Here is a 10,826-nt window from a genome sequence, read left to right as displayed (position 1 = left end):
GTGCCCCCACACCCGTGTCCCCCATAGCCATGTTCCCCACACCCATGCCCCCTACAGCCATGTCCCCCCATGGCCGTGACCCCCCATAACCATGCTCCCCCCTCCAAGACCCCACCTTGCCCCCACCCCCCGTGCGTCTCCCCTGCCCCGCCCCTGCCCAAACCCCGCCCCCTCCCCGGGCGAGGCCCCGCCCCTCCTCCGGCCCCGCCCAGCCCTGGAGCCGCGGCACCCGCTCTTCCGGCGCGTGACCGGGGTGGTGTGGGGGTGGCGTCACTTCCGCGCCCCTCCCTGCCCCCGCCCAGCGCGGCCGGCGCGTGGAGCCGGTTGGCGGCGGGTCCGATCGCGCCGCGCACGAGGCAGCCGCGGTCGCGCCGCCGGGCTGGCGGGGGGGGGGCGGGGGAGAGCCGGTCCCGCGCCCGCTCGGGTCCCGCGCCCGCCCCGCCGGCATGGGGCTCGGCTGGGGGCGCCAGCGGTGAGTGGGGCCGCGGGGCGGCGCGGCGCGGCCGGCAGGTGAGGGGGGGCCGCGGACTGTGCCGGGCCGCACCGGGCCGGGCCTCCGTCGGCGGCCGTAGCCCCGCGCCTGGGCTCGGTGGGGCCGCCAGCATCGCCCTGCAGCCGCTCCGGCCGCTCGCAGCGGCCCGGCCCTCCCAGGCGCGGGGGTCGTGGCGGGGCCTCCGCCCGGCCCCCCCACCCCCGCAATAGCGGCCCCCGGCGCCCTCGCAGCCGGTCCCGCGGCTGGGGTCGCCCGGGGCGGGGCGGCAGCGGCCGCCCGGGATTCCCCGGCCGCCGGTCTGCCGACACGTGGGGCACCGGCCCGGCGGCCCGCCCGTCCCTTCCCGCCGCCCGGCCGGGTCTAGCAGCCCCGGGCCCGCTGGGGCACCTCCGGCAGCCGGGCCGGAGTCCCAACCCTGCCCTGCCCGCAGCCCGGCCCTGCTCACCGGGCACGGACCCCCGAACCCCGGCCGCTTGGGCAGAGCTCGGCGGGGCCGGCGGGGAGCGTCCGTGGCCGCGTCCCGAGGATGAAACTTCCCCGGCAAAGTGCAAGAAAAGGGCTCAGGGCGCCTCGTCCGTTTTCAGCGGATGAGTGCGGGCGTTACGCCGCCGGCGGCAGGGGCTGCGGGGCGCCCCTCGGCCCGCCGAGCTGGCCATGGCGGTGGCACGCTGCCGGCGCCTCTGACAGCCGCCGCCTCCCAGGGAGGGGGCCTGCTTGTGCAGGGGCAAGCGACCGCCAGCGGGGAGCTGAAACGGAATTGACGAGGCAGTTTTAAAAGCTGCGTTGGTGCTTAAGGTGATGAGGAAGAATTTGGGTGTCCGCAGTATTGGCTCTAAAAGCCTGCGGCTGCCAGCGGTGCTCCGGCTTGCCGGCCGGGTCGGTGCGTCCCTGCAGGTGCTGCGGTTGGAGGGACGGACGACACCGTCTCCCTCAGCTGAGGTAGTGCAGCTTCCAGCAGCGGGAGGTTGCTGACTCTGAGCTGCTCGAACGTGAGCGCCGGCAGCTGTCCGGCCGCGCCAACAGGCTGCTTCCTTTTCATCTGAGCTTGCTGAGAATTTTGTTTCAGTTCTAGAATTTGTTAACGTGTTTTCTTCGCTATATGTGCTGGCATACTGTATGGTGTTTTCTTAGCTAGGGCCGTTAAGATTAAGTTTCATTACACCTATTTGTTCTTCTGACTGTATTTTTTTTATTGTAGGTGACTCAGCCGTTGTATGTCTGAGATTTGTCCACACACTGACTCTTCAGACAGGTTAGCTATGTTTTTCTGCCATCAGTTCCATCATAACTGAAAATATTGCTACTTTTACCTTTTATTGAAGTAAAGCTGACTTTTGCACCGCACTGTGTTATCTCCTGTATTGATTCTCTTGAAGTTGTGGAGAAACAGCTTTTTTGGCATCATCTAGATGTACCCTGTGGTGTAAGTCAGGCCCTCACAGACGTAGTGTCCGTGTCGCAGTGTCACCGGTGACAGCGGTAGATGTGGGCTGCATGTACCCTGAGGAGACATTTGGGTGGGTAGCGTGACAGTAAGGGCCACCTGCTGCTAGTTTTGAAAGCTGCTTTTTCTTGCTGGCTAGTTACAAATGTAACTTTATGTAAAGTTTAAAGATGGTGTACTGTGTAGCCTTTGAACTGAATAATTGGCTTAGAAATCTGTTGGTGCTGACTTAACTCTCCTGACTAATACGAAGTGTATTGTTAAGATGGCTTGGGGAAATAAAGATGTGTATTGTTGGTGCAGTCACCTGTGAGGAAGAACGCTGGTTTCTGGCAGCATGCAGTGTTCCAGCGTGAGCGCCTAGGTCAGCTAGGAAAAACTGATGTGCTCCAAAGCATTCAGCTTTTGAAGTGCTTCTGAAAACGGGTGAGAGGGGTGATCTTGCTAACTTTGGTTTTGGCCAAAGCTGACTGTCCATCCTGCAAGGAGGAGAAAGCAGTGAAAGGGATCTGAGCAATTCTGCAGGCTCTGTCTCCAGCATTGCTGCTGGACAGCAGCTGCCGCCTTCCTGAATGCCTCCCAGGAGCAGCGGTGCTGCTCTGTGTGCCCCGCTTAGTGTCTCCCAGTGGTGCTCTCTGGACTTCGAGCTCATTATGCTCTCACCCTTTAATTTTTTTGTTAGTTGTCTTCTAGAGTCAAGTGTCTCTTCCTGTATTTCTTTTTCATTCGTCCCTTTCTCCTCTAGGGAGGGCTTGATGCCTTGGGTGGGCGCTAATTCATCCCTAAGCTGAGGAGCGAGGGCGGAAGTGTCCGAGCTGCTGGTCGGGCAGTGCACGGTGCCTGGTGGGGGAGGGTGGGGGCTGCCTAGCGGAGTGGGAAGTTGCATCATGATGGCTCAATCATGAGTACGATTGAGAAACTTTGTGATTCAGTCCTCGTCTGCTAGCGTGCCATGTGACAGGCATGGTGCATGAGACAAGCGGTTTTGCTGTGGTCCTAATAAATTATTTTAAAAAAGAAATAAAAAAGTCTGTATTGACATGGAGCCCTCAGGTGAATTTTTCTCATTTGCCTCGAGGATGTAGTATCCTCACTGTCTTCTGTGTGGCATATAAAACAGTCAACAAGACACAGATTTTCAGTGGTATGGACAGAAATTCCATTTATTCTGTGGGAGTAAAATTATCGTTTTATTGTTACAGCCAGGTCCAAGTGGGTTGCCCAGGTCATAGAGGGAATCTGTACTAGAACTGGGGGCTGATGTGGAAAGGCCAGGTTTTCATGAAGCATCTTGACCATTGCACTGCTGTTCCTTTTTCTGGCAACCTTCAGATGCTGTTTGTTTTATTCCTCTGAAATACCAACAGTGGATTACTTTGACTCAGCTTGTCCAAGGTCTGTTGTAGGAATTATTACTTCTGGTGTCAAGAATGCCTGAGTTGAGTGGTGCACTTAAGCATCTTTAAGAGCAGGCCAGGCAGAACTCTTCTAACACTGTCCTTGTTAAATGCCTGTCTGGTATGAACTTGATGGTAGCTGCCATGGAGGCAAGAGGTTTCATTCCTTTAGTGTCCTTTAGTTAATTCTTCTAAAATTCTGAGTTTTGGAAATTAGAAAAAAGGGCTCCCTTAGATTTCATCTTCTCACTGCCCAAACAGTATCAGGGTAACGTGAAAACGTATGCTTCTGCAGTGTACATTAAGCCATTCAAAAGATGAGTCTCAAAGGCTTGCGCTGGAGAACTGAGTGTGCGTGTGTGTAAGTGTCTGCTTTTTTGGGCGGGGATTACCGGTCTCCACAGCATGGAGTCTAGTATGGCCAAGCCTGCACTGGATCTATAGGCATGGTGTTGTGCAAATTAGTAGTCTTTTTGTTCTTCCAGTGGCGCAAAAACCCCAACATTCTGACTAGTGCTTGGGTCTGATTATGTTTAGCGTGGTAGAGTTTGTACAAAACAAATCCTAGGTCAAAAATCCTAATTTCCCAATTAGACATTAAAAAAAAATTTTTAAATAACGGTAATGCTAAAGGGTTTCCCTTTCACCACTACACAATGAGCTAAAAATAGTTTTCATTCATAAAAAAGCTACTTCCTTTGTTAAATAATCTGCTTAGCAGAGAACAAAAGTTCAGTTTGTAGTAAACTGTAGTTGTATTATAGCTTCAAGTCTGACACCTTTATTCTTGATTGGAATAAGACCATAAACTTTAATCTTTGGTAGCTGAAAGGCAGGCTTAAAAAAAAGACAGGTGATATGCAGTTACACTTCAGGAGTTATGGGTGTGGTCCACACAAAAATCTGAAGTGCTGTATGTTGCTGCTCCTTTTCTAAAACACGTGACTTCAGCACCATCTGGACGGAGCGCTGTGCGTGGATTGGGATTGGGAAGGGGATCTCTGTGGCCGTGGAGTCTAGCTGCTTGCTCTGAAGTGATGCAGGTCCACTTCCAGGTACTGGAAATGGTAGCAAGTGGAGAATGTATGTATCTCCAGAAGGTGCAGAACATTTAAAGTGCTCGGTGCCTGTTTTCTTGTCCTGTCTAACGTAGTGTCATGCAAGTGCTTAATCTTATTAATACTTGTGATAAGGTGGTATTGTACACTAGAGCGTATTTCCATTAGATGTTCTTGTGTCAGCTGGCCCCGATTAGCTTCACTGTACGATTCTCAAAACAGCTCAAAAAATGCAAAAATATTATCTAGAAATAATCAGAAGTACTAGAAGGTTGGCAAAAGATGAGTCTTCAGAGAGTTATACTGGAAGTGAGCTCAGAAACAGTTCACTTCTCATTTTTTTCCATCAGCTGAGATTAATAGGCAAACATTCTGTTTTCAAGTGCTTGGAAGATAACTACGAGAGTAACAGCATGAACTGATTTGTGGGAAGACTAATTGCATCCAAAGTCTAATGCTGTTTTACTGCAGAGCAGAAGGCTTTGTGGCTATGGCAGAAGCAGGGGGGGTCTTGTCTCCTGATTGATCAATTTATTTGTTTAGTAAGGTTTTCCACATTTTAATGGCGTCATAAGTAAATGGAAACATGATCTGGGGGAAGTAGTCTAGGAAACATACAAAATTGGGTAGATGATCCTATTCAGAGAACAGTAATTATTGATTTAGAGTTGAAATGAGAGGTTATGTTGAAGGGTTCTGTCCTGGGTGTGGTTGCCTTTAATGGAAGTGTCAGTCAACTGGCTGATTAAATGTGCTTATTAAATTCTCAGGGACTGTGTGTTAGAGGACATGATGAGAGTTCAAAATAACCTGAAAAATAGGATGAAATTCAATAGGGACAAATGCAGAGTACTGCACTTAGGGAGGAATTGTCAGCTGTGCAAATGCAGGGTGAGGAATAACGGGTTAGGTACTAGAAAAAGGACCTGGGGGTGTACTGGATCACAAGTTGAACATGAGTCAGTGTCATGCTATTTGCAGAAAAGGCAAATATCTTACTGGGATGGTTAAACGGGAGAATTGTCTGAGAGATGTAAAGTTTAAATCTGTTGGCTTTATTTGTTGTTGGTATACTCTGCAGTGCACAGACAGCATCTGTTTTGGGTGCCAGATTTCAAAGAGTTCAGAGGAGAGAAATGTAAATGATCAGAGTCCAAGGACAAAACTTTATAAAGTTGGAAGAAAATCTGAGTTATTTTGGCAAGAGGTGAGGAGGTTAAGGGCAATGTAAGATATTTTAAGTGTTTAAGATCTGTAAAAAGGAAATGCTATTTTCAATGACTGTGATGGGCAGTTGAAATGGGATTAAAGTTTCATCAAGGAAAACACCAAATAAACTTTTAACTTTCTCACAGCAAAAATGGTACTTTAAGAAGTCTTTTATTGGTGGCCATTAAGAACAAGTTCATGTGTTGAGAAAGACAAGTATAGTTGTGTTAGGTTGTGGAATAGACTAAACTCTCTGATGTCCCTTTCATCTCATTTTATAGGATTCTGGTGTTAGCCTGTCAAGTTTAGGCAAATGAGGGGGAAATACACAAGATTCTTTTTGTCCATCGCTTGGGCATATCATATCACGTGGGTTTGGACCTTGCACAGGTTCATATGGCTAGATCGTGGTGCTTATATCAGTTTGGAAACATACGGTGTTCTGGATGTTACTCTTTTTGGGATGCTGCCTCTTGCAAATGGAGCTAATTTTCTTGTGCTGTTGGGATGTTCTAAACCTGTGGTAGAGGTACTACAGGATGGCAAGGTGTGGGTGTGTGTGACTTCAGTGTAGCAGAGCATTGAGGAATTTTCAATAATTTTAGTAGTCTCAGTAGTTTCAGATTACTACTTTAGACTTTAGATGGTAATCCTAATGCTTCTGATCCATACTTAGAAAGGTCCAATTTTGGCTTTGAAGGTCTCTTTGAAGGACACGTACTTTGGGATATTTACCAGTACAGGCAGCCTAAGTGAGGATGGATGGATTTCAAAGTGGGAAGTCCAACTGCAAGTCTAGCCATGCTATTTTATTTATTATTTTCATGCACTCTTAAAATTGCTTTTGACTGCAGTAGACTACATGACAAAATAAAGGATCCAACTATTACTTCTATTTCAGTGATTTGTAAGATTACTGGGATGTGTGGAAACATTTAAATGAATCCTATGCATTTTGCTGTCATACCGTGTCTCCAAATCAATGAAGAAATATAGAGTTTCCTTTGTGAAATCTGCCCTTTAGATATGCCACAATGTTTAATGTCAGCAATAGCAAGAGCTTATCTTCTGGAGGATGTTTAATGCAGTAGGAGATAGTAGGAGCTGAAATTTCAGTGATGTAGATCAGGGTTGGCTTCCGATGTGGTAATTGTAGGGTATGTTGGCAGTTAGGTTGAGTTACCTGCTTGACTTTACCTTCACCCTGTAGTAGGATTTATTTAACTGTATAACTTTTGGGTACAGATAAATTTCCTGAAAAGCCTTATTGTTGAATTGCTAGAGAATTCTTTCTCTGAGCAGAAGGAAGACAGAGGAATCTTAGAGGAGTGGAGGAATCTTAACATATCTGCCATTGTCACTAAGTTGTGAAGGCTTGATCCAAAGCCCAGTGAATTCAAAGGGTTGTTCCATTGGCTTGAGCAGTCTTTGGCTGAGGGTGCTGCTGTCTAAAACTGGTTCTTCTGTCACTATAACAGTACTCCAGATCTGACAAGCCAACAAAAAGTTGCTTTCAGACCAACTGGTAATTCAAACAGGAACATAAAAGGGCTGTCAAATGTGCAGTCTTGCAGAGTGCATTCTTTGGATTAACCCTACCTTCAGCTGGTCCATTTGCCAAGGACCAGAAAAAAATTTAGTGTTTCAAGAGAGGGGCTTGATATTACTTTCCTGCAGCATAGCTGTGTTTTATTACTAGAGTCAATCACTGAGCCTTAATACTGGCAATACTGAAGACCTGTGGTGCGAAAAGAAGTAATGGTTTCGACTCCATTTTGGACAGCCAGGCTTTAAATGCCAGCAGTGTATGGATGAAACACAGCTGCTGCCTATTTGTTGTTCTGTACAGTTGTACTGCTGTGACAGTTTTCTAGGGCTTGGGTGAGATCAACCCATGGTGAAGAGCATGCGTCTGGAGCAGAGGCAGATGTAATGTGTCTGAGTGAACAGAAGCACTGGGAAAACCCCTCTTGTGCAGTCTCTGTTGGTTGAATGCATACTTGGGCTCCTGACTTCCGAAGCTTCATTAGTTCATATACAAATCTTATTTTTATTTGAAATACAAATTGCATTTTCTTATGACTGTGTCTGTTCCAGCAGAAATAGCTTTATTAGAGTAATAAACAGGCAAAAATTTAGGAACACACATAATGCTTCACCACAGAAATTGTATGCCTTTTGTAGGGGGAGAGTACAATATAAAATAACTCACGATCTTGTTAGCTTGACAGAGAGCTTACTCTATATAGCAAGCAAGCGTAGGTATCCCTGTAGTGCCCTTCCCTGGGCCACCCTTTCCTTTATCCAGCAACATCCCTTCCCCAGAGAGACAGCTTTTGTCAGTAGCAAGACTGCTGGCATTAATTGCTTTCTGAGCATACATTATGAAGGATTTTTGTGCCTCAAGCTGGTAGTGGACTGCTAGTAGCATTTGTAACACCAGTTCTTGGCCTGTGGTCATTTCAGTAGTGATTATCTGGTGCGTTAAATTGCTGCTGTCTCTTTGCTAGAGATTGCTGATCCACTGAACGCCAGTGGTAGAATGGATCATAGGAATGTCTTGTGCAGATTTCAGTGCAAAATGTTTTGAATTTGCATAGTCTGCATCTTGCACATGGAACAAACAGATTGCCTCAGTTTCTTCTGATTGCTGTTACCCTCTGATGGTGTGAATGTCTGGGAAGCAACGGTATATTAAATGCCACGATTGCCTGTCCAGCTGAAGGCAGGCAACGCTTGTTATATGTAACATCGATGGATGTGGTAGAACTATAGTCAGACAGTAGTTGTGCTGGTTGATTAGCCACTGTCAACAGAAGCTGTATCAGGTTGAGAGTGTTTTAGTGTGCATCCTGAGAAAATGCTTTCCATTGACTTACTGCTAAATTGGAAGTAGTTCACCTTTTGTAAAGCTCATTTTCCTTGCAGACTGTGATTTTTGACATTGTGAGCATCGAGTTATACCTAGGCAGTTGAGTTTGTGAAGATCATGGGGCAGTATTTTGTGGTGAGTCACCTGCTCGGTGTTCACTGTCTCCTCTCATCTTATCTTTGCTAGATTCCTGAAGTGTGTGTGTGTTATATCTATGCTTTCCTCCATCAGGAAACATCCTCATTCCTTAGATGCTAATTTTGATTTTAGCTAAGTTAGTATTTCTTAATTTTGAGAGTGTGGCAGTGTATCTATTAAATACAGCTATGAAAATAGGCTTAATACAGAATCACAGAACAGTAGGGTTGGAAGGCACCTCTGGAGATCATCTTGTCCAACCCCCTTGCTTGAGCAGGGGCACCCAGAGCAGGGGGCACAGGAATGCATCCAGTCAGGTTTTTAATGTCTCCAGGGAAGGGACTCCACAGCCTCTCTGGACAGCCTCTTCCACTGCTCTGTCACCCTCAAGTAAAGAAGTTTTTTCTCATATTGAGGTGGAACTTCCTGTGTTCCAGCTTGTGCCCATTGGCCCTTGTTCTGTCATTGGGCACTAATAAAAAGAGCCTAGTCCCATCATCCTGACGCCTACCCTTTAGATATTTATAGGTATTTATGAAATCCCCTCTCAGACTTCTCTTGTCTAGGCTGAACAAACCAGGTCTCTCAGCCTTTCCTCATAAGGCAGATGCTCCAGTCCCCTGATCGACTTGGTCAAGGAGTACCACATCCTTCTTAAACAGGGGGGCCCAGAACTGGACACAGCACTCCAAATGTGGCCTCACTAGGGCAGAGTAGAGGGGGAGGATAACCTCTCTCGACCTGCTGGCCACATTCCTTTTAATGCAGCCCAGGATATTGTTGGCCTTCTTGGCCCCAAGGGCACGGTGCTGGCTCGTGGTCAGCTTGCTGTCCCCCAGCACTCCCAGGTCCTTCTCAACAGAGCCGCTTTCCAGTAGCTCAGCCCGCAGCCTGTACTGGTGCATGGGATTGTTCCTGCCCAGGTGCAGGAGCACTTGTTCTTGTTGAATTTCATGAGGTTCCCCTCGGCCCAGCTCTCCAGCCTGTCCAGGTCTCGCTGGATGGCAGCCCAGGCTTCTGGCGTATCAGCCATTCCTCCCAGCTCGGTATCATCAGCAAAATTGCTGAGGGTGTGCTCTGTCCCTTTGTCCAGGTCATTGATGAATGCTGAAAATGACTGGACCCAGCACAGACCCCTGTGGAACACGACTAGTGACAGGCCTCCATCCAAACTCTGCTCCATCGATCACATCCCGCTAAGTTCTGTTGAGCCTTTTCTCTGTCCACCTCACTGTCCACTCATCCAACCCACACTCCCTTAGCTTGCCTGTGAGGAAGCTATGGGAGACAGTGTCGAATGCCTTACTGAAGTCGAGATAGACAACATCTACTGCTCTCCCTCTGTCGACCCAGCCAGTCATGCCATCATAGAAGCCTTTCAGGTTCGTCAAGCATGATCTTCCCTTGGTTGAATCCATGTTGACTGTTTCTGATAACCTTCTTGTCCTCTACATGCCTGGAGATGATGTCCAGGATGAACTGCTCCATCACCTTTCTGGGGATGGTGGTGAGGCTGACTGGCCTATAGTTCCCCAGGTCCTCCTTCTTGCCCTTTTTGAAGATTGGAGTGACATTTGCTGTCCTCCAGTCCTCGGGCACCTCTCCTGTCCTCCACGACCTTTCAAGGATGATGGAGAGTGGCTCAGCAAGAACATCCGCCAGCTCCCTCAGCACTTGCGGGTGCATCCCTTCGGGGCCCATGGATTTGCAAGGATCCAGTTTGCATAGGCGATCTCTGACCCAATCCTTCTCAACCAACGGTAAGTCTTCCTTTCTCCAGATTTGTCCTCTCGTCTCTGGGGGCTGAGATGCCTGAGGGCCAGCCTTAGCAGTAAAGGCCAAGGCAAAGAAGGCATTCAGTAACATCGCCTTCTCTGCATCCTGTGTCAGCAGGGCCCCTTCCTTGTTCAGCAGTGGGCCCACTGTGTCCCCAGTCTTCCTTTTACTGCTGGTGTATTTAAAGCAGCCCTTCTTATCTTTGACATGCCTTGCCAGATTTAATTCCAAGTGGGCCTTGGCCTGCCTCATCGCATCTCTAAATACCTATAACATCAACTTCAAAGATAGTATAAATACAGTAACTTGTGCCTGATTCCATTCTTAATATTCCATAGAAATAATGTTCAGAGCTTCAGGCTTTTTCAGAACCTTTTGATTGTTTTGCTTTCATTCAGAAAAAGTAGTTGCTTGTGAATTTCCTGAGTGCTGTGGCCAA

At 48.2% G+C, this 10,826-nt stretch overlaps 1 protein-coding gene across 1 annotated transcript in view; it reads left to right on the top strand.

Moving 5' to 3' along the window:
- The first annotated feature begins 260 nt into the window (after positions 1 to 260).
- ATP13A3 (ATPase 13A3) overlaps positions 261 to 10,826 on the top strand; it is a 63,997-nt gene continuing 53,431 nt past the window's right edge. The window contains exons 1-2 of the mRNA XM_064457618.1: positions 261 to 472; positions 1,692 to 1,745. Of these exons, the coding sequence (XP_064313688.1) occupies positions 1,708 to 1,745 (38 nt within the window). The 5' untranslated portion in view covers positions 261 to 472; positions 1,692 to 1,707. The remainder of the gene's footprint in view (positions 473 to 1,691; positions 1,746 to 10,826) is intronic.

The sequence above is a fragment of the Phalacrocorax carbo genome, chromosome 7 (assembly GCF_963921805.1).
Source record: "Phalacrocorax carbo chromosome 7, bPhaCar2.1, whole genome shotgun sequence".
Lineage (NCBI taxonomy): Eukaryota > Metazoa > Chordata > Aves > Suliformes > Phalacrocoracidae > Phalacrocorax > Phalacrocorax carbo.
The sequence above is the reverse complement of the archived record's forward strand: the minus strand, read 5'-3'. Positions and strand labels throughout refer to the sequence as shown.